Raw genomic sequence first — 27,905 nt, 5'->3', positions numbered from 1 at the left:
TTTTCTGTATTTGTGGGGGTGGGGAGCTATGATGATGTCATATTATATGATACTCTTTCCATTCTACTACTATCTCAAGAGGATGTTAAACAGAAGCTACTAAAGTTGGACATTTTTAAATCAGCAGGTCCAGGTAACTTGCATCCAAGAGGTTTAAAAGAGCTGGCTGAGGAGCTCACTGAACCATTAATGTTGGTGTTTTGTTTTTGTTTTGTTTTTTTCAAAAAGTCTTGGAAAATTGGGGAAGTTCCAGAAGACTGGAAGAGAGTTAAAGCTGTGCCAATATTTAAAAAGAGTAAATGGGACGATCTGAATAATTATAGGCTTGTCAGTCTGACATCGATTCTGGGCAAGATAATGGAGTAATCTGATATGGGAGCATTAAAGGAGGGCAATATAATTAACACCAATCAGCCTGGGTTTATGGAAAATAGATCCTGTCTAACTAGAGAGCTTTTATTATGATATTACAAATTTGTTTGACAAAGGTTATAGTGTTGATATAATAAACTTCTGAGTTGTTTGACTTGCTCGTATTTTGATTAAAAAAACTAGAAAGATATAAAATTAACAAGTTGGAATCATCATTGAATGAGTGTGTTACTAGTATAATTCTGGGGGGAATCAAATTTTGGCCCTATGCTAGTCAACATTTTTATTAATGACCTGGAAGAAAATTTAAAATTGTGTTTGGTAAAGTTTGCAGATGACACGCAAGCTGGGGGGAGTGATAAATAATGGAGAGGACAGGTCTAGATTGCGTGGTAAACCAGGCACAGGCAGACAATCTGCATTTTAATATGGGTAAATGTATACATCTGGAACAAAGAATGTAGGGCACACTTACATGATGGGGAAGTCTCTCTTGTGAAGCAGTGACTAAAAAAAGATTTGGGGGTTGTGGTGGATAATGAGATCAGCATGAGTTCCTAGTGTGATGCTATGCCCAAAAGAAGGGCTAATGTGATCCTGGGTTACTTAAAACAGGAGACTCTTGAGTATAAAGTAGTGTGGCCATGGCTGGAATACTGTGTCCAGCTCTGGTGATCCAATATTCAAGAAGGAGGTTGGTAAACAGAAAGGAGCCAGGAGAATGAGCTCCTCTAGTTTATCACTATAAAGCATATTTTAATAAATCTATTTAGCTTAACAAAGAGAAGGTGAAAGGGTGACTTGATGAGTCTATACCCGGTAAGTACCTACTTTGGGAACAAATATTTAATAATGGGCTCTTCTAGCAGAGAAAGGTATATCATCATCCAATGGCTGGAAGTTGAAGCTAGGCAAATTCAGACTGGAATTTGTACATTTGGAAGGTGTAATTTTTAACAGTGAGAGTAACTAACCTACCAACAGTTGTGACTGATTCTCCATCATGGACAATTTTAAAATCAAGATTGGATATTTTCCTAAGAGATCTGCTCTAGGAATTATTTTGGGGGTGTTCTATTGCCTTTGTTATAAAGGAGGTCAGACTGAATGATCACAACGATCCCTTTTGGCTTTTGAATCCATCAGTTTTTGACTCCATGACACAAACTTATTCCTTAGATTTAGTAACAATGTAAGTTGCCATTTTCTACTTATTCCTGTGGTCAGATGTACAATCTCCACATTGAGGAAAAGATCATTACAGAGCAACTCTGGGCCCAGGAGGCTCTGCCCATTCTCATCTGCTGGGAGTGCTTCCAGTGGAGATGGAGCTTAAGCTTAAAAGGAGGCAGCATAGCTCAGTCAGTGTGAGGAAGTAGACCTGCACTGGTAGCTCCTGCAGGGCTATAGCAGGAGTCTCATGCCTCCCAGAGTTGGCCTCAGTAGGAAGCTGCAGGATGCTGCCGGAGAAACAGCACAACACTTCCATTGCAAGTCAATCAGCCCCCCTGTGGGCCTCTGGAGAGGCAGGGGGTGCAGTAGGAAGTGACTGGGAACAGGCTTGGTGATATCCTTGCTCAGGATTCACTCCTGTAGTGCTAGCCCCAGCGGTCTGGGTGGGAACATGAGGGCCTGGGCTCCTCTACCACCAACCTGTGGACTTGACTGAAAAAGGGGTATAGTGAGCTAGTGCTCTGACCACTAGGGGATTCCCTCCCTTCTACCCTCAATCAGAATGCCCTTCTCTTGGAATCGCACATTCTGAGAAACTGAGTAAAATTCCATCTATTTCATTGCTTTGTTTAAATAGACGTGACTTGGAAAGTCTTGAGGAAATGTTGCTAGGCCTTTTAAGACACAACCTTTGAATCAAGTAACTTTTGTTATTGTTGTGAATTTTAGGTTATGTGCTAAGTAGATATTCTATCTTCACCTGTCCATATAAATTACATGTTCTTGTTTGAGCAAAGCAGATGCAATAGAATGGCTGATGCATGTAGTTACTGTTCACTCCATTAGATCAGAATAGAGTAATTACTGAGGACTGGATTATACCCTCCTGTATCCACATGTAGCAGAGACCCACCACATACAGATTCACCTTCCCCCCTCATCCCCATTGGTCAGCCTGGTGAGCAATTTCATTTTCCATTTCCATCTAGTTATCATGGTAGTTGGATAAACTGGGGAAGCTGTAACAGTTTTCTGCCAAGTTATCCTTTGCTTCCGTATTTTTAACGAGGATATACTGGCAGTCTTTGGACTGAAAAGATGAGCACTCTTAGATTGGCATAGATTGCGATGAATAATTAAAGTCAAAAATAGAACTGAGGCGGACAGGGGAATATTTAATATTCGGGAAAATTTAGTTTTTAGTTAACTTTTAATCATAAAATCCTTTATCTGGGAGATGTGATATATTCCAAACATAATTATATTTAACTTTCTTACCAATCTCATTTATTAATCTACAAGTAGCTTTCTAATACTCTCCCAATGATATTAATGAGAATCAAGTCCATTATTTTTAACACTAAAGTCTCTTCACCTCTCTGGCAGTGTAAACGGGCCTTAGAGTGTAATGAAACAGTTACAGGCTCCCAGAGCAATGCCGTAGTGTAAATGAGAATAAGGCCCAATGTTTCTTTTTAAAGGGGAAGGGAAATATTCTTCATATGCTAATGTCTTTGTCATCAAATATAACACTTAAAACACAGAGAAATCTATCTGCCACAAATTAGAAGTGTAAATATCATCTGTAAATAGAGCCACCTGTAGACCAGACCATTCATCCGTTTAGTATCCTGCCACTGGCCAAAACAACTTCAAAGCAATCCTAATATACCCAGGAAAGAAATGGACTAATAGTACTTGTTCTCATTCTAAGAAGTCCCTGCTGGTAACCACATCCTGAAGTAGGAGGGCTGTTATCCCTTTAAATATATCTTGGTGTGGTGTTCATGTTACACTGGTTTATGTATACCCACCACCTCTTTAATTCCAATCAACTCTTTAGATCAGATTCATTGCTTAATTTACTACTTGTGCACCCCTGTTGATTCCATTGAGATTACATGGTATATTAGTCATCATCAATACCTGCCTTGGTGTCAACAATAAACTCCCTGGAATAAATTAATCCCTGGCAAACATAATCAACTTTAATGGAGTTATACAAAGGATGAACTTGAACCTTTGTCATAATCATCTGTTCATGTCAGAGATTTTTCTTGAAGATGAGACTGGATTTAGCTAGCATCCCTAAATTGGCATGTAATTTAATGCCAAGATAGTAAGTTTCTCTGCATACACCAAGATGGGGGAATTGAGCATAATTGGATTGGCCTGACTTTTTGGAGATATAAACAAGCTTGGATTTGAATCAGTTAATTCAGTATCCTGAAATTCTCGCCAGCTGATCTAGTATGTTTCAAAAATTAAATAGATTAGTGTTTTATGCCTGGGGAATAAGGTGGGTGAAGTAATATCTTTTCTTGGACCAACTTCTGTTGGTGATAGAGACAAGTTTTTGAGCTTACACAGAGCTCTTCAGGTTTTATGCCTGACATATTAGCTGGCTTCACTGCATCCTGGGCTGCTATATCCATTAATGAGGAAAACAATTGAAGAGGAGAGTCATGAAGAAAATGAATAGTAATTTGAAATATATAGGTTGGAGTGGTAGGTTACCTATTATCCCAGTTTGTTGAAAGACCAGCCTCTAGCAGTTTAAATTAACAATATCAACTGGAAAGGAAAAGGGAAAAAAATATGGGTTGTGGTCGCTGCGCATCATTTACTGGTGGAGTGAATGTTTTTGTTACATTATGTATCACATCAGCTTACGTTATGATGCACAACATGAAGTGCTGCATCATAAGGGGAAGTCACAGCCAAAATATGAAGAGGAATATGCTTTGGTTTGGGCTGGTTGCCAAGTATTAAGCCATTGGGACTATGGTATTTTAAAATAATGGATAGATGTGAAACTGACAGGGAAATATCTGCAATATGAAAGAGACAGCAGGATATTTTCCCATCAGCAGCTGAATTTATCTGAGGTTATTCAGTACATTGGTGGCTTTAACCATATTCAGTACAGCATGTGATTGTTTTATGTGTTATCTTTAATTAGCAGCTTTTTCCACAGTAAATGGGTTTGGTTTAAGAATTCTAAAAGTCCCTCTAAAATTAAAAGAATGAGAAAACCACATTCTTAATTGGCTAATTTTTAGATTACAAGTAAGCTATTACATGTAACAGAACAAATGTATGAAGGAAAACGATGAACTGTACACAATGCTTCACACTGCATAACATACGCTACCTTTTTCTGTTTTAAATACACACTTGTAGGGTTCTTTTGTATGCTCTTTCCCCCCCCCCCTCATTTCTTACCGTCACAGTCATTTGGTATCAATGAAGATAGATTCTGAGTGGCAGCCACCCAGTCAAATAAAGAATATGAGCACAATCACTCAGTTTAGATCCTCATTTTCAAAGGCTAGAATGACTAGGAGATTTTGTGCCACTTAATATAGCAATGGATGTAATCTTGCAGAAGAACTTCACTCTCCCATAGTCTTGTCTTGAATCATCTGTGAAAGGAAATAGGCTTATAGAAATGTCTCAAGCAGCATTTGACACTTAAAACCAGCAGTGAACTCAGCATAATATAAAGTAGACACACAGTAGCTAAAACTTCTAAAGCTACTCTATTCTGACTATCATAGTACTGCAGAGGAAAACAAAAATTCCTCCAAAAAAGAAGCTGGGACTGACATAACTGATCTTTCAGACAGTTCTGTTGGATTCTTTGACTGCTCTGTTTCGTAAATCTAGTAAGCGGTAATGATAAGAATACATGCAGCTCAATACAGATATTTTCACCTCTTTCATGATATATTACAAAAGTACTGCTGTGAAGCTAAGAGGACTCAGGAATGAAATTCTTTTCACAAAAAGGAAAGGTTGGCATGCTTTACTAAACTGTACAAACATTATTTCTCTTTTATTGACACTCTCTGCAGATTCAGACCATGAAATGACTTGAGTTTTAATCTACTTTTTATACTGAAGAGAAGCGCCTCTAATTTAATAGCTTCAACACAGGTAAGTAATTCATAAACACATTTTCCAAATGTTTCTTAAAGTCACAAAGAGGAAAAAGAAAATGGTGGGTTACAAGGAGATGGTTACCATTAAGCAAGTGCAATTATATTTACTTGCTTGGTATTAGATTTTTATTTCATTTGCAGATATGGCTCAGGAGTCTGACACAAGTACCTTACCAGTGCGCTTGGAATGCAAATGATATAGTGTTTTTCTTACTAATCTGCTTTAACACACATTATAGAATCACACAGAAGAAAATTCCAAAGCTATGACTTGATCTCAGTGTTAAAATATTTTCAGAATTATACTACTGTCAGGCTCACACAGCAGTCATTTAACAAACAACAAAAAAGCAGCAGGTGGCACTTGATGGAGTTCAATAGCTTCTAGCATTGATCTGGACATGAAAGAGAATGAGGACAGACACAGAAATGGATTTTAAATGGCAGATGCCATTTTATTAAATTGTAACATTGGAGAGGGGTGCTATTTGCTCATCTCCCCAGACTGGGCATTTAAGTGGCTGATTGTCCAGTGTGGTGTTTTCAGGCATCTAATCATATAGCTCGTAACTCAGGGTAGACACTCCAAATGCCTAGCCCAAGGATTCAGCTGGCTCTGCTGAATCCTCTCACCTTCCCCACTGTGAAAGGTAAAGAAGGTACCAAAGAGGGACCCTGGTTTGCAAGAACCTCAGGTCTCCTTTTTTCCAATTGACATATGGTCCACCAAGAAAATCCCATGTCTCTTATTTTCTGGTTGCTGGTCCTTTGACCTTTTAGCTGCGCTGGATGCTGGCTGTAAGTTGCGATGAACAAACAGTTAATACAATTCCTCATATTAAATTCCTAAATCCTATGACTGCTTAACGTGTGTCTCCAGGATGTTATAAGGAAGGCAAAAAAAAAAAAACAACCCACAAAACAACCCACTAGGTCCCAGCAATTTGTCCCTAGTGGGGAATGGTGAGCTCGACTAAAAATGAGGCAAGAGGCCTAAGAAACACCAGACCAGGGTTTAAATAAATGTGGGAAGCAAGAATTAATTAGCTTACATCTCTCTAGCTGGCCAATGGGAAGCAGAGCATCTGTGGGAGGAGGGGTCTATCCCTGTATACACTCCCCTTGTCATCTTTAAGCTGTCTGGAACCTTGCAGCTCCAATCAAGTTTCTCATGTGATAACTCAGTGTGTGGCACTGGTAACGGGCAATGTAATCTTTAATCTGTAGGTCACTTATTAAATAATAGCAACTTAGCTTGGATTTCAATATTAGGGCTGGTCAAAATATTTCAATTCTAAGAAGAAAAGAATATGCAAAATATTGCAACCAACTTCATTAAACATTGATGTGGAATCATAAAATTAGCATGACACATAGAAATGAAAAAGATAATCCCGGTATTAAGACCTGATGTAATAAAACTTCTGATTATTATTTTTAACGTAATATTGATAATGGCGGAGGGAGGGGGTGGATAAAAGCTAGCGCATGCATGGATGTCAGCAGTGGAAAGAAACAGAAGTGGGATCAGAGAGGAAGTGATACTGTGAAAGGGAAGTTACAGGATGAAAATAGGCATGCACCATCACATGGGATGATGCAGAGAGTAAGGCCATGTCTACACTACCACTTGTGTAGGCAAAATTTATGTCGCTCGGGGGTGAGGGAAAAAAACACCACCTGCCTGAGCGACACAAGTTTCACTGGCATAAGTGGCAGCATGCACAGTGCTATGTCAACCGGAGAACTCTCTCCCACTGGCATAGAGCAGCTACACAAGAGATCTTACAGCGGTGCAGCTGCATAGGTACAGCTGTGCTGCTGAAGGTGTGGCATTGGTACCAAGAAGTGTTGTCAGAAGGTGGGGGCAGGACTGCAAACTGGCTGACGAACGAGTTCTCTTTATGACTTGTTTGTACAATGCCTAGCAACAATGGGGCCCTAAACCTTGATTGGGATTTAAGGAGCTACCATAACAGAACTAATAATAAATAATAAGAAAAAGCAGAATGACAGAAGGGGGAGGAAACGGAGATTGAGATGTTGATGGCACAGAGCTGCAAGATTAAGGAAGAGAAGTTTGATTTTTATATGGAGAGAGTGTGTGAAATGGTGAGGGGAGTGAAGGGAGCAATATTTTAGCTGGGCATGTTGGATAGCTTGACTAGAGGAGAAGCAGAACGTGCGGCAAGAAAAATTCAAAGAGCTGCCTAAGGATCCCTGCTGTTTCGACTTGATACATCATGTGAGTCTCCACTTTCAGTAGCTGGGAAAGGACGCTTTGTTTGCCTCGTAATGTCGGACTTCAATATCATAGAATCATAGAATATCAGGTTTGGAAGGGACCTCAGGAGGTCATCTAGTCCAACCCCCTGCTCAAAGCAGGACCATTTCCCAACTAAATCATCTCAGCCAGGGCTTTGTCAAGCCTGACCTTAAAAATCTCTAAGGAAGGGGATTCCACCACCTCCCGAGGTAACCCATTCCAGTACTTCACCACTCTCTGAGTGAAAAAGTTTTTCCTTATATCCAACCTAAACCTCCCCTACTGCAACTTGAGACCATTACTCCTTGTTCTGTCATCTGGTACCACTGAAAACAGTCTAGATCCATCCTCTTTGGAACCCCCTTTCAGGTAGTTGAAAGCAGCTATCAAATCCCCCCTCATTCTTCTCTTCTGCAGACTAAACAATCCCAGTTCCCTCAGCCTCACCTCATAAGTTACGTGCTCCAGCCCCCTAATCATTTTTGTTGCCCTCCGCTGGACTCTTTCCAATTTTTCCACATCCTTCTTGAAGTGTGGGGCCCAAAACTGGACACAGTACTCCAGATGAGGCCTCACCAGTGTCGAATAGAGGGGAATGATCACATCCCTCGATCTGCTGGCAATGCCCCTACTTATACAGCCCAAAATGCCGTTAGCCTTCTTGGCAACAAGGGCACACTGTTGACTCATATCCAGCTTCTTGTCCACTGTAACCCCTAGGTTCTGCAGAACTGCTTCCTAGCCATTCGGTCTCTAGTCGTAACAGTGCATGGGATTCTTCCGTCCTAAGTGCAGGATTCTTTTGGCCCAGTCCTCTAATTTGTCCAGGTCCCTCTGTATCCTATCCCTACCCTCCAGCATATCTACCACTCCTCCCAGTTTAGTGTCATCTGCAAACTTGCTGAGAGTGCAGTCCATGCCATCCTCCAGATCATTAATGAAGATATTGAACAAAACCGGTCCCAGGACCGACCCTTGGGGCACTCCACTTGAAACCGGCTGCCAACTAGACATGGAGCTGTTGATCACTACCCGTTGAGCCCGACGATCTAGCCAGCTTTCTATCCACCTTATAGTCCAATCATCCAGCCCATACTTCTTTAACTTGCTGGCAAGAATACTGTGGGAGATTTTTCCATGATTTTTCCAGGGACTGAGGTGAGGCTGACTGGCTCCTTCTTCCCTTTTTTAAAGATGGGCACTACAGTTGCCTTTTTCCAGTCATCCAGGACCTCCCCCATTCGCCATGAATTTTCAAAGATAATGGCCAATGCTCTGCAATCACATCTGCCAACTCCTTTAGCACCCTCGAATGCAGCGCATCCAGCCCCATGGACTTGTGCTCGTCCAGTTTTTCTAAATAGTCCCGAACCACTTCTTTCTCCACAGAGGGCTGGTCACCTTCTCCCCATACTGTGCTGCCCAGTACAGCAGTCTGGGAGCTGACCTTGTTTGTGAAGACAGAGGCAAAAAAATTGAGTACATTAGCTTTTTCCACATACTCTGTCACTAGGTTGCCTCCCTCATTCAGTAAGGGGCCCACGCTTTCCTTGACTTTCTTCTTGTTGCTAACATACCTGAAGAAACCCTTCTTGTTACTCTTAACATCTCTTGCTAGCTGCAACTCCAAGTGTGATTTGGCCTTCCTGATTTCGCTCCTGTATACCTGAGCAATATTTTTATACTCCTCCCTGGTCATTTGTCCAAGCTTCCACTTCTTGTAAGCTTCTTTTTTGCGTTTAAGATCAGCAAGGATTTCACTTAACAGCCAAGCTGGTTGCCTGCCATATTTACTATTCTTCCTACACATCGGGATGGTTTTTCCTGCAACCTCAATAAGGATTCTTTAAAATACAGCCAGCTCTCCTGGACTCCTTTCCCCCTCATGTTATTTTCCCAATATATGGGATTGCTCAGTACAAAGTTGTGCATGCTGGAAAAGGCTAGGAACTCTTAAAAGTAATGCAATGAGCAACATAGCAGCTAAATAAAACAAATAGTGTGTGTGTGTAGGTGCACACATGCATGCAAGCCTTCTACTCCTCCTGGATCAGTACATTAATTGCATTAAATTAGCTTTGTGTCAGGCAGGCCTGGGAAAGAAGAGGGCCTGATGGCTTAGAGGAATTCTTCCTAACATAAAAGGCTCCCAGAAACTAATCTCTGCAAAATACACCTGTTGCAAATGCTGGAGTTTTTCAAAATGCTCAGATAGAGCAAAAGAAACAGTAGTAACCGCATTTGCTCTGATCCCTCAGACAGAGACAAACACCTACAGGATCTTTATCAAGCATTCTTAAAACTACAATACCCACCTGGTGAAGTGAAGAAAGATTGACAGAGCCAGAAGGATACCAAGAAGTCACCTACTACAAGACAGACCCAACAAAGAAAGAAACAGAACACCACTAGCCATCACCTACAGCCCTCAACTAAAACCTCTCCAGCGCATCATCAAGGATCTACAACCTATCCTGATGGACGATCCCTCCTTCTCACAGACCTTGGGAGACAGGCCAGTCCTTGCTTACAGACAGCCCCCCAACCTGAAGCAAATACTCACCAGCAACTACACACCACACAACAGAAACACTAACCCAGGAACCAATCCCTGCAACAAACCCCAGTGCCAACTCTGACCACATATCTATTCAAGGGACACCATCATAGGACCTAACCACATCAGCCACACTATCAGGGGCTCATTTACTTGCACATCTACCAATGTGACATATGCCATCATGTGCCAGCAATGCCCCTCTGCCATGTACATTGGCCAAACCGGATAGTCTCGACGCAAAAGAATAAATGGACACAAACCTGACATCAGGAATCATAACATTCAAAAACTAGTAGGAGAACACTTCAACCTCTCTGGTCACTCAATAACAGACCTAAAAGTGGCAATTCTTCAACAACAACAAAAAACAACCTTCAAAAATAAACTCCAACGTGAAGCTTCAGAACTGGAATTAATTTGCAAACTGGATACCATCAGATTAGGCCTGAATAAAGGCTGGGAGTGGTTGGATCATTACAAACCCTAAAGCTAATTTCTCCAATACTAATCTCTCCCTACTGTTACTGTATATGGGATGAGGAAGATAAGAAATGTGGAATGGAGGAAGCTGAAAACAGTATATCAAAGAGCAGTTCTGGATAGAGCCACAGGAAATATGTGCTACAGAAATTCCACGCTATGAGTTTGGTCCTGCCAGGTGCTAAGCACCTCGACCTGATTCAGCAACCCACTTACGCATTTTCTTAGCTTTAAACGCAAGTAGTCCCCATTGACTTCAATAGAACTACTCACATGCTTTAAGTTAAGCACATGATTATGTACTTTGTTGGATCATGCCATATAGTCCACCACACTTCACAGGACTGAGCTGGATGGATTAAGGGTCTCTCCCCATTGTTGTCTGCCAAACGTATATCGATTTTTCTTCAATAAAAAAAACCCTTCTTATTGTGTAGCTACCCTTCTGAATATAAAGCAGGGGTGTGGTATCTTTCTGAGCATGCATGCACAATGAAATAACGGGGAGGTGCCACCTTCCCTGTTTGTCTCAGTGGGATGTTGACATTAAAGCTGAATAGCAGCAATTTAAATGTCAATATTAACTATGTCACTGCTGAGACAAGGTGGGTGAGGTAATATCTTTTATTGGACCAACTTCTGTTGGTGAGGAAGACAAGCTTTCCAGCTTACACAGAGCTCTTCTTCAGGTCTGGGAAATATACTCAGAGTGTCACAGCTAAATACAAGGTGGAACAGATTGTTTAGCATAAGTAGTTAACATGTGTTTCAAGGGACATTTCAAGGTGAGGCAGCCCATTAACACCCCACACATCTCCACTGGTAGAATAGTCAACACCCTTTACGCCACACTTTTCAAGATCCATACACATGCCTAACACAACATGTTATGTACCTCATCTAGAACACTAAATAACTCAATAACAGCTATGTGGATGAATCCAGACAATCACTAAGCTCTCGAGTGAACTCACACAGGAAAATGACAAAAGACAAAAACTCCATTTCACCTGTGGGTGAACACTTTTCACAAAGCAGTTGCTGTAATTCAGACCAATCAGTTCTCATCCTCAAAGGAAATCTGCAGAACTCTTTCAAAAGATGAGCCTCGGAGCTTAAATCATAACTTTGCTAGACACTAAAAATCATGGACTGAATAGAGACTCTGCATTTATGGCTTACTACAACTATCTATAACCCACTAACAACTGCCCCCCCCATCCCAGCTGCCTTCTCCCCCCTTTCATTCTTCCGTACAACTGAAGGGGTGCTCTGTGCATAACAGCTGGATTAATTTAAAATTACATTCTACTGGAATAAGGTGGCAAATTTTAAAGATGCAAATAATTTTTTTTTCTTCAAAGATGGGATGAGAGAAAATAAGTTTAGCAGGATTGGGAGACTGCTGTAGTTCTAGAGATGATTATATTAAAAGAAAAAGAATTAGGCTTAGATGAAGTTCATGAATTTTATTTAAAGCTACTCCACAAAGATACAATTACATTAAACAATTGCTTTCATATGTGCTTTGAGTGATTTTCTCCTAACAAAAATCTAAGGATTTTCCAAAATCTTCCGTAGAATCTGAGGGAGAATTTACCCAAAGCTGGAAGAATTGCACTAGATTTCCAGGATCTCTCATTATGGACCAGTTTCAATTTAATGGCTTAGAGACAGCATGACAGAAGCAGCCTGTAAGTGGACACTAGGGGCAGATGGTCAACTTGTGGAAATAGAACTAGGACAATTTATACCAACTGAGGATCTATCGGCCATAGATTTTCTGGCAGAAGGTAATGTGTTTAGATTCTGTGGACTGTCAATCCTGATTCAGCAAAGCACTTAAGCAGGAGCTTAAGTACCATTGTGTTGCTGAATAGAGATGGACTTAAGTACATGCTTAATTACTCTGTTGAACTGGATCCATAATGCATAAAGCTGGTTGTCCGGTATAGCAAAAAAAATGGAAAAAAGTCATTTTAATTTTAAGAAAGGAAAAGTTAATAGCACATAATATTGTAATCAGTTATGAGGAAAAACATCAAATAATAATTCAGACTCCACTACAATGTACGTACAGATAACCAAAGTTATAAAAATGCACTGAGAACCCTTCTCTATAGCAGGCTGTCAAGAGTGACAAAAATAAGTTTTTATTAAAAAAAACAAAAAAAACACCCCAAAACACCACTACCACCACAAACTAGATATGATGGTTTATGTCACAGGTGTCATTGCCGCAGCAAACATACAACATCATGAATTCCTCCCTTTTCTTTAGGTTGGACAATTGGTGTAGTAGTATTTGTGCTGATATCAGTGGTGGCATCTTAACTTTCTGTCTAGAGTAAAGATTGCATCATAGTAGCTGTCTAACAAAGGGTTTTAATCTGTAAATGAAATCTGCACTAAAGCCCACTACACTGAGGCAACACCTATCTTTGAATTATACTCCAGGTTTCCAGACAAATTTTGTTTGTCCTGCAACTTAAAAACACCTATGCTAGTCAAGAAGTTGTTTTTGTTTTTACTGGTTGCTTAGGTGCTTGCTGACTGAATACTGATACGAAACTGAAGCACCAAAATAGAGTTGCAGAAAAGTAAGGTCTGTCTAGATCAGCATTCAGGCTGGGTTTAGGTACAGCAAAGAGTTCATATCCTTTCATGAATGATTGCTTTAATTGCTATAGCTCCTATGGAGATACAGCACAGTCATACCAAAATATACTTTACATCCATCCAGTCTTTTGACTTGGGATGCCTCATAAAATAATAGTCACAGCCTCAGATGACATGACATCAGATCAAATAAACTATACATTTCATAATACTATTTATTACCTGGAATAAGCCCAGTCTCAGGCAGAAATCATATTTCCACCCCTTGCAGCAGGCATTTCAGAGAAACTGTTAGAAATTGCTATCTTCTCTCATTAGAATGTTTAGCTAAAATGTCACCGGGGAAGTTAAGTCTAGCATAAAGCAATCAATCTGATTTTCATGACAGTGAAAAGCTGAGGCTGGGATACAGTGGGGATGGGTGAAGGAAAGGAGGAAATGGAAAGATTTTGGACTAATATTGACTACCTAATCAAGCCAGTGTGTACTACTCACAAGCTTTTACATTTTGTGCACCCAGTACTGCACTCAGATGCAAGGGGACACCTTGTATCCAATGGCAGAATTGGACCCTATTTACAGATAATGTATTCAAATGAGCATTAAATTTAATCTAAGGAAATTGCAATGGTATGTTTTTCAAATGTCATTTCAAATAACTCATTTATTGGTCTCTGACTTGTGACTCTTAAAAATGAGCTATGTTTAAAAATAAAACTAAATGCTTCACTTGTAAATTTTACTGAAACATTCCTTGGATTTGTGGACAATGCAAAAGCTTTCTCACTCCCACAAAAAGAAAGTTTCTTAAACTTTATTATAATTTGCAGAATAAGTGAAATGTCCCCTATCTAGCCTCTAAAGGAAATTTTAATACTATTTTTTGTTGGTTTTTTTAAATAAAAACAGGCCCATTTATCCACAGCAGGGTATGAGTAAATCCTACTGTTTCTATATCACTAGCAAAAAAACAAAAACATTTACTAGCAGAGTTACTGGCTGATTCATTTTTGCATTGCATCTCATCTTGAAGTCAACGAGGAGCTGTGCTTAAAAATGGATGGCCCTTGTTGTTTCAATGCCTCTCGTAGTCACTGAGGCTCAGATCCCTAAAGGTATTTAGGGTCTTAACTTCCATAAAATCTCTTGAGGATCTGGCCCTATGGGCCATTTTCTTCCCCAATGTAAGTCTCATACAACCCTAGTGAAAACAATTTGGTTACACACAGTATATGTCAGGGCTATCTGCATTCATAGAATTTTTAAAAGGTTGGGTCAAGCTTTTCAAAAGTGACTAAAAGAACAGGAGTACTTGTGAAACCTTAGAGACTAACAAATTTGTTAGTCTCTAAGGTGCCACAAGTACTCCTGTTCTTTTTGCGGATACAGACTAACATGGCTGCTACTCAAAAGTGACTAGTGGTTGTAGGTGCTTCAGTTTTTAGGTGGCCAACTTGAGACACCTTAACGGACTTGATTTTCTGAGGGTGGTTACTTAGCACTTTCTGAAAACCAGGCCCCCTTCATGGTAAATCTCCAGTGGGGTATCCAAAACCTCATTACTTTTGAAAATCTTGGCTCATCTCACTGCAGATTATAAGTAAGTCCTGCTGTTGAAAGCTACCCTCTGGCCTGTATAAAAACAAAAGAATATAGGATGCAGAGGAAGATTAACTAGTGATTGTTCAAAGAAGTAGATGATTTACCCTCTTGGTGAAATAGAATTGGAAAAGCACTTTTATTGAATAATTTCAGCAATCTCCATAGCCTTTCCTACTGGTGTTAGTAATGAATACTTAGGATAAGACATGGGAGTTAGAGCTTGATATGGAGAAGGGAAATTGGAAAAATATTTCTAATTCTGCAGCAAGTGAAATGGTACATTTGTCATTTTGATACGTTACCAAATTAACATTACCACATGCTATAAACTCCTTTAAATTGGTATGTTATAGAAGAATATGAAAGATCTCCATGATTATACTCTCAGTAGGTCAGAAGACATAGCCTATGAGGGCTGGAGCTTTCACGGGAGTGAAATTCAACTCAAAAGATATCTGAAGGGGGAAGGGGGGAGGAAGATAACCCACAATTTAATTTAAAATAAGAGCCATTTCAATTTTGTCAACTAGATATTTCAAAATATTCTTTGTACTGAACTCTGACAGGAATTAAAAGAAAGTTGGTGAACTACTAAAATGGGTTACATTTTCAAAAGTTCAAGCAGCAGTCAGTTATGAAATAAAATTAATATACTGAAATTTTCTTGATGAAAAGGTTTGGTTTTTTTAAGACTGTCTAGAACATTTTGCTATGGCTACATTTTTCAACCGTTTTATAAATGTAGTAATAAATGTTATTTCTTCTCAGAGAAATAAAACACTGCATGATCTACAGTCTCACTTTCTACTAAGCTAAATTAAAAAAAAATCACATTGCACAAGCTGTGCGTGTCACATTAGCCCTATTTTTATAGAAGCTGAACATTTTCCAAAGCCTGTTTTATTAGTCTGTCAGCCTCAAAGACTAAGCAAAGACTCTTATAAGTGGCAAATAAAACAATTTAGGGATTTAATGGGCTGTCACTTTAGAAGAAAAATTATTTAAATTCAGGGAGCTATTGAGTCTTGCTGTGGCCATTCTGCTTTCAACGATCCTCATTACCATAACCTGCTGTACCTTGGTTAAACTACTTTAACAAGTATGTGGACATGGCTGAAGTGATAATTTAATGTGGCAAGATTCAGGGTTGTATAAGTAAAATTCATTAAAAAGCCATGTTAAGATGGACAGAAGTAATTTAGTTCCATCCTTCTCAGTTCTTTTTCACTGTTTATCTGAACTACTGCAGTAGTTCAATTTGCACCGAGAATTTACATTTCTCCCAATAAAGAGAAAAAAATAGCACGAAATTCAGTATGGAATTTGACTTCCTCGCCTGTAAAGGAAATGGGCATTTGTTCTCTACTTAAAATGCATGCTGGCATTGTTAGACATACTTCTATTTTATTGTTGTGAGTACTCCATGGAAAGTGGTGAGGGAAATTTCAGCATTTGCTTTTTCTCTTCTGAAATCAAATGAGATGTGTGAAGTTTGGCAAGAGAATGTTAAAGCTTCATTGAAAATTCAATCTACTTTTAGAAATGTGCTACCTACATTAAATAATTTCTAATTCACATCTAACCTAACAAATTCTACTTGCTGAGATAAATACCTGTATTAGATGGGGAAGATTTTGGCTGGGGTAATTTACTATCACTAACTTTAAAAATCGTTTATACATCATTTGCATGGTGCTTTTCAAACATAAGATTAAATGACATTACTGCAGTTAAACATTGCAGTTACAGACCACCATAAACATATTCTCCATTTGGAAAGATAGGTGTTTGTCAAAAATAAAATTTGTGGTGAAGCTTTAATTCAACCATTTTAGCTCATGTTAAAGGCAGCATGCCTTTTCTACAATTGACTTTTCAAACACCCTAATTAAAACGTGTTAGCAGATATGCTCCAACACCGCATCTTTCGTCTTAGTCTAGACAAGCCTAAAGTGCATCCAACAGGCACATCAGGCCAGGCCCAAGGAAAGCCTCTCTAAGGCCCTCTAGGACTTCCAGTTGGTTAAAGAGGAAAAATAGGAAGGAGTCGGAGAATAATTTAAACCTCCAACTGCCAGAAACTGGGACTAGACAAAGGTGACAGGGGATGGATCACTCGAAACTGCCCTGTTCTGTTGATTCTCTCTGAAGCAGCAGCCAGTGCCAGATGTCAGAGAAGGCTACTGGGCTAGATGGGCCATTGGTCTGCGCCCATATGGCTGGTCTTATGACACTCCTTTGTGCTCCCCACCATGCATCCAGCCAACTCTGCTGCCTGGTACATAGAAAAGGCAGGTCATGGCTCTGTCCACTCACCATCAGTGATTTGGGGAGGAAGAAGCAGCTCAGGTATAGCCCTTCAGCTCCCCTAAATACCTAGAGCTGCAGTATGGGATGCCCTAATGCAATCTTACTCCTTCCTACATGTGTGGTAATGCAAAATCTGGCCTGAGGTAACTTTTGAAGAATGTGTCATAATCCTCACTTTCCTCAATTTTGTTATGAATGGGGTAATAGGGCTCCAGGCCAGGAAAACATTGGAGCACTTACAATATCCAATACTCTGAAACTGCCTTGGAGTAGCTCTTTTTTTTCTTTCTGAAAGATCCTGCAGGATTAAGAATTTAAGAACATAAGAATGGCCATCCTGGGTCAGACTAATGGTACATCTAGCCCAGAGCCTTGTCTTCTCACAGTGGCCAATGCCAGATACTTCAGAGGGAATTAACAGAACAGGAAAATTATGGAGTGATCCATCCCCTGTCATCCAAGCCTAGCTTCTAGCAGTCAAAGGTCTAGGGACACCTAGAGCATGGGGTTGTGTCCCTGACCATCTCAGCTAATAGCCATTGAGGGATATATCCTCCCTGAACTTCTCTCACTCTTTTTTGAACCCAGTTATACTTTTGGTCTTCACGGCATCCCCTGCAACAAGTTCCACGCGTTGACTGCATTGTGTGAAGAAGTACTTCCTTTTGTCTGTTTCAAATGTGCTGCCTATTAATTTCATTGGGTGACCCTGGTTCTTGTGTTACGTGAAGGGGTAAATAATATTTCCTTATTCACTTTCGCCACACCATTCATGATTGATAGACCTCTATCATATGTCCACTTAGTCATCACTTTTGTAAGACGTTTAACCCTCTGCCCAAGACACTCTATTGCTTGGTTCTATCTTATCAACACTCTTGTCCAACATGTAGTTGGAGTTAGGGACAAGCTTTGTGTCTCCATCTCATCTGTCTCAGATGATGTGGTCAAGCCAGTGGAGTCACTCCAAATATACATTGGTGTAACAAAGACCAGAATTTGTCCTAAAGAGTGCTGTTTCCTTAGCGAGCGGATATTTATTCTACCTTGATGTCTTCAAAGTGATTTCTTCACAAAATGAAGGTGGGCACATAGGGCTGATAAAATACACTTAAGAAATATACTAATTAAAAAAGACAACAAACTTCTCAGAACTCTGTAAAAGAACCATGCAATAGAAAATTGACCAAATAAAGAGAATATAGACTATTCTGTTGGAATTTCTCGTAAAACTAAGTGACTATACTTTCATGTTTTAATGATTATGTTCTCAATAGACAGCAAATTTCAAAGTCAAGCTTTGGTCAAGTTAACATTGCTTATTCAACAGTGGAAACTATTCTGGCTGGGTGTCGTACAATGAATAGTCAAGTTAAGGCTTATTTGGAAGGGGGTACTTCAAAGAGGCAGGTCATCACCTCAAACAAATCCAGCTTTATGCATGAGTTGCCAATGTACTTCATTAAGACTGGGATGGGCATTAATTTTTCTTTATTGTTAAAATAATGTAACCTGCTGAAAATGAGGAGCTCTCAATAGGATGCAGTTTAATTAAACAGAAACTTGCTATTTAGAATGAGATGGGTGGTTACAATGATGTTACTGTATCATTCTTAGGTTGCCATATTTTAATTAGATAAAGCTAGAATTTGTATCTTGGAAGGAAACCAAAGTTTACATTGTGGAATTTTCCTACAGGCACCTCATTTTTTTCCATATGAGTTTTAAATACATGTACTGGTAAAGCCATATGGAGAATAACACCTCTCTTTACTTTCTGAAAGAGCTAGGTTAATAGAGGGGGAGAACAAATCATCAGAAAATGTGACTGTGGCACAGTTCATCCAGCTGGTTAGTATTAACTAAGGGCCAGATTTACAAAGTTATTTAGGCAGCTAAAGAAAATCTGGTCCTAAGGAATTCAGTATCAGGGCCTTGGCAACTACAGCTCCTTTCAATGAGCATTTGAGTTGCCAAGGAATTTTGGATCAGGCCTCAAAGTTTATTCTGGGCTTTAAAATTTGGTTTGCAAACCATATACAATAAACAGGAAGAAGTTAGAATTGTAAGCGATTCGGTAAAATGTCTTGAAGGTGTAAATTAAAAGGTTAGAGCACATCTCACTTGTAAAAATTATTCACATTCAATAGGAAAAAACAACAACAGCCTCTTGATGTTGTACTGACTTTCCAATTTCCAGCTCAGTAATTGAAAGGAGCTATTTTTAAAATTGATGTTTGTTAATCCCAGATGTTGTTACTTGGCATTTCAATCCAGGCTGAACTCTTGTAGGTTTTCTCATAAAAAAACCCAAAGAAAGCTGCAGTTTTAAACAGAAAATCCTGTGAATATTTATCTAATAAACTTAAGCTGTAGTGAATTTAAGAAGCTTAGAAAAATGCCACCAAAAGTCCACCAAGTTTCTAGCAGTGCAACTAATGTGATATGAAAAAAGGAAATGAATTTATTTAGGAAGGAAGGACTTATGGTTGAAAATATGCATGCTCTTACAGATGTCCCATTGAAACAGAATGAGAGAGAACCCAGACACTTAAGAGAAACTTGAGAGAGAGAGAAAAAAGGAGGCCTAATATTAGGCCTCAATCCTAATTGGAGTTCTCCAGGGATGTCTATGTGACTCTGCTCTGCAATGGCCAGAGCAGAAGAGCTTAGAGGATTTGGGGGCCTTACATTGTTATATTTACCAGTGCAAGACCCAATCTTGTACGCCTTGCACACCCAATGCTTGGATTCAGTGTGAGACTTGGGTGCACAAGGAATGCAGGGTAGGCTTTAGTGACTTTATTCTGCATGGTTATGTTTGCTTGCATTAAATATTAACTTAGAGGGTGGAATCCTGGCCCTGTTGAAGTCTGTGGAGGCAGGATTTCATCCAGATTAATTAAGCAAATTTTCAGTGTCTCCAGTTCCTTGATTTCTGCCATATTTTTTCAAGATGAAATATACTGAAGAATTTTTGAAAATTTGTTAGATATTTTTACCACTAAGAATGAGAAAAGTGTCATCTTGAACATGTTAGCCAACACCTTCTGATTAGGCATCAAATATAGTCAGGTTAACTGTGATTTATTTTAAATTTATTTAGTAAAGAATAAAATGACAGCTGTTTTGTAATATCACATCTTCCTACACTTTGACAGCCTGCCGTATTTTCACTGCACTGTAACGTTTGCTTGCAAAAGCTGAGCTAATTAGAGGTGGCTATCCAGAGTTCAGTCAATAAATAGCTTGACTTCCCAGCTTGTGATAATGCAATGTGAGATCAATAAGAACTATGAAGATTATTTCTTCATTTCCTTCTGCTGCAAGTAAGTTACCCATGAAGGGCAGACTGTGTGATTTATTTCAAAACAAAAAAGTGTGTGTGTGTGTGTGTGAGAGAGAGAGAGACTCCATTATACTGCACCTGTGTAACTAAAGGAAAACACGTAAAATATTCAGTTTGGTATTGAAGCATGTTGACTTATTTTTAAAAGCAATCCATTCTTAAACAAATTTTATGCAAAAATTGTAAATATGTATTTTTGCAGTCAAATGAAAGCATTTTAGGGAAAAGACACAGGACTTCATGTTGTAACATCAATTCTTAGTATATATTCAGTGGATCTTCCTTTCTTTAGTGTTCTTGCCGGATAGATTTAGAAAGTCTTAAGTATTCTTAACACCTGGTCTCATTTAAATCAATGGCAAAACTCTCATTCGCTACACTGTGACCAGGATTTGGTTCCTATGCGTAAATATAGTATGACACAGAAGTACTATAAAACAATCAATTCATATTCCTTAACCAGAGAGTTCTACATCTATTTTGTTTTACATTCTATCAAATCTTCTGCTGTCACATTTGAATTACATATAAGAAGGGGGTAAATACTGTGTAAAATCCAAGTGTAGACTGGTCAGACTGCTAATCCCTGGAAGCTCCACAGTGACAGAGACCAGTTGCAATTCTCCAGTCATGGATGCCAATTGTGATTCTTCACGAGAGCAGAATCCAGGACTCTACCCATCTCATTCATCCAATATGATATAAAAATCAAACTTTTGAGAGGAACCCCACTGAACATAACAGGGAGCCCCACAGATTTTCTGTGCCATTTCCTATCATCAGAGGAAGATCTTCACAGGGACCACTGTGTTTTTTTCCCATTAACACAAAGAAAATGTGTTAAACAAATGCATTATTTATCTTTACCTCTACCTCAGACCCCACAACTAGCCTGCTCCTAGCTGCAGCAAGCAGCTCTCTGTTCTGAACAGCATTCATCAAGCCATTCACTGCAATGTGAAGTGTGACCATTTGTATTTTCCAACCAAACCCTTACATAACACTAGGAGCAGCCAAAAGCTCCCATTGACTGACAGGTCAGTTCCTGATGTCAGTCAGAGAAAGCCATTCATGCCAGCCATTTACCTCTTTGTCAGATTTTAGAGGTGCTCAAAGATTATCAAAATATTTCAGATAATAAAAGCCTGACTGGGATGCAATTAACTTGAAAGGTTTGATTCTTTCCATTCTTCTTAATTTCTGCATAAAAAGATGAAGAAATTATGCCTACTCACTACAGTAGGTGCATGAGCTATAATTTTCAAAGGAATATCATGAACTGTGTCATACTACAGAAGCATTTAGTGTAATTAACACATTGTAACTTACCCATGATTTTGCATTCAGTGTATTTCAAACAGCTGAGCTCTGGGAAAAAAATGCAGTTCTTTGCTTGCCACTAAATATCAGTGGGGTTCTGCAGCTGTGGAATCTCTCCTGGCTCTAGCTTGCACAACAGCCAAGTGATTATCTGGGAACTTAAGAGAACCATAGAAATAATATCAGTGAGTGGAGATTTCAGCTCAAAAATGGATCAGTTGTTGGGCCTTCTGGTTAAGTCATGAGTTTCTGAACCTTTTTAAACTTAAAAGCAGTGACCTAGCCCTGAAGATTTGACCAACCCCTTTCTAGGCCCCACACATTTGCTGCTATCCTGCCAGCTGAGTAGAAGTAGAAGATTTGACTCTTAGAATTACTTGTGTGTTTTGCATAGAAGCACCAATCACTAAACTAGTTACTTTGGGTCAGATCCATAAAGGTACTTAAGCACCCCCTGTGATCCACAAAGCTCCCTCTTTGTTGCCTAACCCTGCATGTGCCAAATCTCATTCTGTGCCCAAGTTTTTGCAGTAAAAGTTTCCTAACTCTCCATGTTTCTGTCTCTGGCATGTGCACTGCTGCCTTGTTCTAGGCACCCAGGTGCCTATTTCCTGCCTAAGTCCTAGAGCAATTTGTGAACCAGGAGAAAACAAACTGTTCAGCCACCAAGTTCCACATGATCCAATAGAGGTATGCACAGAGCCTGCCTAACTCCACACACACACCTAGCTAGGAAAAAATCACCTCCCTAGTAACCTTTAGCCCAATGGCGAAGGTATTCATCTAAGATGTGGGTGACCGGCTTCAGTTCAAGCCCCACCCCCACATGTTGAGGAGGAGAGATTTGAACAGGAGTCCACTGCATCTCAGGTTAATACCCTAACCCTTAGGCTATGGTATATTCTGATGTAGGGCTCCTTTAACCTCTTCCACATTAACTGAATAATAATTAATTGGTCCGGTGCATATTAGAATGCTCTAGCCTACAGAGTCACTCACCTAAGAGTTGGCAGATCCCTGTTCCAGTCCCTTTTTGTCAGGCAGAACTGGGGGTCTCTCATACATTGGGCGAGTACTTTAACCACTGGGCTACAGGCTATAAAGGAAGATGGGCTCATCCTTCACCCCCAGCTGTTTTGTGTGGAGTTAGGTGGCCTCTGATCAGGCCCCACACATAACTTAGGCAGTCAAATGCCTCTCTTCCCAGTTTGTGAATTACAAGCAGAGATGGCTCATCCCTGCAGACCAGACTTAGTCACTGTACTCCAAGAGAGGGGTAGGGCTTAGCATGCACTCCTTTCGCTGGCATCTCCCACTAGCTACTTTAGGCAGCTCCTCACCTAGTGTGCTGGCTTTATGGATCATAGTCTAAGGCACCTCTCATTTCCCATTAATTGCATAGGAGTCTAGGCACCTAACTCAGGCTTTGTGGATTGCAGTGTTCTCCCTATGATTTTCTAGGCACCTAAAAGTAAGGCACTGTGACTCTCAGTGATTCAATACTTAAGCCCCTTTGGGGAGGTTGGGCCATTATATTTTAACTCCCATCTAAAGAACAGCACAGATATTTTTAAAAGAAAATTGTTTACCTCTTAAACTTTTAATAAAATTGCATGTATTTAAAAGGTTAATATGCCTGAGACTGAATGTCCGTGATAGTGTTTCTAAATGGGTGTATCACATATATAAGAAGAACATAAACCCCCAGAAATGCTCCAAAAACATCTCACTGAGGTGAGGATCATTCACACCACACTTGGGACATGGACCATGCTGCACAAATGCTAATTTTAGGCCTCAAGCACAAATTCTGCACAAACAACTAAAGTTTAAGACAGAGGAAGAAGTAGCAGCATTTATTCAAACACTCATACATAGATTTTGTTTTTTAAACCTACATACTTGCAAATGTCATTGAGTCAGCTGTTTAAATGACAGCGTTAAAGATGGAAGAACAGATGAGGGTTTAGTGGGTGATTAAATTCTGGAGCAATGCATTTGGATAGCCACAAAAGTAATTTATTGAGGCTATCCCAAAGCACGAATATTGTTCCTATTACAGGACAAGACAAAAGAAGACACAATCAACTCAACACTTCTAAGGAATGTTGTTTTTCCTACCTTGTGAAAGTTCTGGGCTATTGCTTTCTGAGACTTTCCATTGATATCACTTTGAGTGCAAAGAATGATGTTTGAAAGGTGGGGCCTAGGAAGAAACCATAATGACACAGGATGTGCTCTAGTCTCATCCTGATTTCCTTGAGTTTGGGCCCAACTCTCCACACTGTTGCACCAATTTTTTGTTAGCGTAACTCTGTATAAGTCAGTGGAGTCACACTAGTGTAAAAATGGTGTAATAGAAGAGAGATTCAGGCCTTTGGACTTCACTGAAATTACTTTTGATTTATACCAGTGTAACGGAGATCGGTACCATGCCCCTAGCATCGGTAACTATTTTCATACATTGCGTGAGAGGATTTCAAGATCTTCCCAGTATTATAGGACAATCCTTTGATCAAGACTGCCTGTAATGATGATTTTGATGTGTTTCTGATGCAATGGCTCCTGGTGGTATTGCATAGAAACCCTATTACATTAAAATGTGCTTGTGCACCATCATGGCAAAAAATATTGTAACACTCTTGATACACTGGAAAAAAGTGGCAATAGCAGATTGATATAATGTTTGATTTTTCTGGGACTAGTAATTTATATTCCTTCTCTTGTGATATATTTACAGAGAGAACACAATCTACTAGCACCAGCAGACTGTGAAATGTCATAATACATTGCATCATCTTTACTAGGCTGCTTTCCCACCCAAAAGGTCAACCTAGTTGTGTAGTAATTGTTGTCCAGACCCTCTTTGCTTTGGCCACTCATATTGCTGGCTGAGGGAAACACATTTTACTGCCAATCTGCTAATATCTCAGACTGTTGGAGAAATCTCATAAACTACTCTGATTAGCTGTGATAATTTTCCCCCTTTGAAAAAAAAACCCAGCCAACCACACAAAAAAAACCCTAACCTTTTCTCCGTATTTTTCTACAGCATCTGTTTTCTCCTGACATCTCTTTGCTCAGTTCTATTTCACATCCAAGTGCAATATGAGCCTTTTCTTGAATATCAAACAAATGAGTGGTGAGTGAAAAAAAAGAACAGGCTCTGGGAGAGGTTTTTATGAAAGTGGATCACAACCAGCCTAAAGCATCGGTGCATTAACATTTATCTGACAACACCTGATAGGGTCTTCAGCCAAAACACCAATTCCGTGACTGTTATCTGATGATACATGGTAGGGTCTGCAAGATCTAACCAAGAAAACAGATCAGAATAGGAACTGACTTGTAATGAATGTTTGCATATAAACTGATGTACTGTGAGTTCTGAATGCTGTATCCTTTGATGTGATCCAGATGTGTGCGCTCCCTCAGAAACCAAATAGACAGTAGCCTGCTCAGTTATAGGTTCTTTTCCTGATTGACTGGGTCACCCCTCACAGGTGCAGGTAGGTCATGATTATGAGCAGGATTAGAGCATGTAGGGGGTGCTTGGTATAAAAATCCACCTCAGGGAAACAACCCTTTCTATTAGGTGCTATCAGATTTAATTAACAATTCATGGCAATGTTTGTGTGCCCATCTGAGGTTATGGACAGAAATGTTCATATCAGTGCAAAGACTTCATACAGTGAAAACACAGCACCATTACCAGCAGGTAGGTAGTTAAGCAAGCACTTAGGTAGCTTTATAATTTCCTCTTTGTGCTGCCCTTGTCTCTAGAGGAACTTTATGTGGTTATACAAACATATTCCATACAAAAAACTGCAACTCACAACAAGAGTTACTTTTTTCATTATTTGGGAAATGGCTAAGACTAGTAGGATTTCACTGAAAAATGTTGTGGCCTAACAAATGACTTGATACTATCTAGAACTGAATGGACCTTTTAAACCTGGAAAAATCTATCATTTGGTCAGTGGTTGGTTTCTGCATTCAGCAATGTGTGATGTGATACTAAGTGGTGTGGTATGCTGCTTTCCTTTGCAAGGGGGGATCCCCTGGGAGTGTCTTCCTTGAGATGTGAAGTGTATTGTAATGCTGGCCATTAGTAGTGGAATAAGCAGTGTTTGTATTATAAATGTAGATTTTATGGGGCTTAATTCTGCTGAGGCTAAGCACTTTACATTTAGTTTAACTGAAATACACAGTACTAAGGGTGTCTTTCTCTCTCTTTAAAGAGGGCTATGATGTAGAAATAGATGCTTTTCTTAAATAGTAACTGTCCCTCAGCAAACAGGAAAGCTGACACTGTTTATATGAGTTGAGAATGTGGCATAGCTTGGCTGCAAAGTGGGGTAGCTCCTGGGTGTATGCTAGTAAAGAGAGATTAGTCAATGTTCTTGAATTTTGAAATTCTCACTGAACAACAACAAAAGTCAATGGTGGTGTTACTGTTTTTTCCTTCATTTTTTGACCAGCTCTAATACAAATCTTGTACTCTAATGTATCAGAACACACTGAAAGTGAGTCGTTCAGGAGGACACTTTGTGCAGAGCTCCAGATAATATAGATGAAGGTGCAGTTTGTTCTGGGACACGCCACATGATAAATAAGCCTTTTTTTCAAATCATGGCCTGCTATGCCACTTGTGGGCCCTGCACTAAGTTTGAACACATTTCCTGCTAAGGACAGTCCAGGAGAAAGCAAGAGTGATCTGACAATTAGAAGCACTTTACAATAAATTATTCATAGACTTTAAGGTCAGAAGGGACCATTATATGATCATCTAGTCTGACCTCCTGCACAATGCAGGCCACAAAATCTCACCCACTCACTCCTGTAACAAACCCCTAACCTATGCCTGAGTTATTGAAGTCCTCAAATTGTGATTTGAAGACCTCAAGCTGCAGAGAATCCTCCAGCAAGTGACCTGTGCCTCATGCCCTCCAATCTGCCCTGGAGGAAAATTCCTTCCCAACCCCAAATATGGTGATCAGTTAAACCCTGAGCATGTGGGCAAGACTCACCAGCCAGCACCCAGGAAAGAATTCTCTGTAGTAACTCAGATCCCACCCCATCTAACATGCCATTACAGACCACTGGGCATACTTACCTGCTGATAATCAAAGATCAATTGCCAAATTAATTGCCAAAATTAGGCTATCTCATCATACCATCCCCTCCATAAATTTATCAAGCTTCTTCTTGAAGCCAGATATGTCTTTTGCCCCCACTACTCTCCTTGGAAGGCTGTTCCAGAACTTCACTCCTCTAATGGTTAGAAACCTTCATCTAATTTCAAGTCTAAACTTCCTAGTGTCCAGTTTATATCCATTTGTTCTTGTGTCCACATTGGTGCTAAGCTTAAATAATTCCTCTCCCTCCCTAATATTTATCACTCTGATATATTCAAGACTAAGTAAACTCTAGTCCCTGCTGTATGTTAGTCAATGAAGTCAGCATTGAGCAGATTGCAAACCAAGATACAAAACTACAGGAATGAGTGGGAAACCCCAGAAAGGAATCTACCTTCCCTGGGCAACAATCTATTTGAAGTCTCTGCTATAATGGTTTCTAGCACAATTTTTATTGTAACTTTTATTTTAAGAAACTGTCAATGATACAGCAAACTGGGAAAAGAGGGTGTTTCATACAGTACAAAACTATCAGAATGGTAGTATATCAAATTACAGTACAGATCTGTAATTGGAAATATGCAAGGATAGTTTTAAGCCACCTTTGCCTTGTTCTGCCCTACCCGTGGAGCAAGCTGGATACCAGGAGATGTTCTGTGTTGAGTGTTCAAAGACTGTTAATGGTGATATGCCATTGTTAAGAGTAACTTTGTGGTTGTCACCACATGGTATAAAGGTGTGTCAAGGACATATGTCAGTCATTCAAATGGAT

General features: G+C 39.6%; 1 protein-coding gene and 1 long non-coding RNA gene across 13 annotated transcripts in view; one reads left to right on the top strand and one right to left on the bottom strand.

The window, feature by feature from the left end:
• Nucleotides 1-4,733: 4,733 nt before the first annotated feature.
• Nucleotides 4,734-25,152, bottom strand: LOC120398711. Of its 3 annotated transcripts, XR_005594648.1 has the most exons (4): nucleotides 25,025-25,152; nucleotides 24,117-24,201; nucleotides 22,005-22,153; nucleotides 4,734-4,970 (listed from the first exon to the last, which is right to left on the bottom strand). It is a non-coding gene; the product is annotated as an uncharacterized LOC120398711 (long non-coding RNA). The 3 variants fall into 3 exon arrangements; XR_005594647.1 differs by lacking the exon at nucleotides 24,117-24,201 and having other exon boundaries at nucleotides 25,025-25,148; XR_005594646.1 differs by lacking the exons at nucleotides 24,117-24,201; nucleotides 25,025-25,152 and adding an exon at nucleotides 22,995-23,085.
• Nucleotides 25,153-25,595: 443 nt separating this feature from the next.
• Nucleotides 25,596-27,905, top strand: part of LOC120398708 (putative uncharacterized protein DDB_G0271606) — an 85,592-nt gene continuing 83,282 nt past the window's right edge. For all 10 annotated transcript variants that reach the window (XM_039526287.1, XM_039526281.1, XM_039526283.1 and 7 more), the window contains exon 1: nucleotides 25,596-25,713. In XM_039526287.1, coding sequence (XP_039382221.1) covers nucleotides 25,617-25,713 — 97 coding nt within the window. In that variant the 5' untranslated portion in view covers nucleotides 25,596-25,616. The remainder of the gene's footprint in view (nucleotides 25,714-27,905) is intronic.

This window comes from Mauremys reevesii, linkage group 2 (assembly GCF_016161935.1).
Source record: "Mauremys reevesii isolate NIE-2019 linkage group 2, ASM1616193v1, whole genome shotgun sequence".
In the NCBI taxonomy this organism is placed as follows: Eukaryota; Metazoa; Chordata; order Testudines; family Geoemydidae; genus Mauremys; species Mauremys reevesii.
This window is presented reverse-complemented; position numbering and strand designations above follow the sequence as displayed.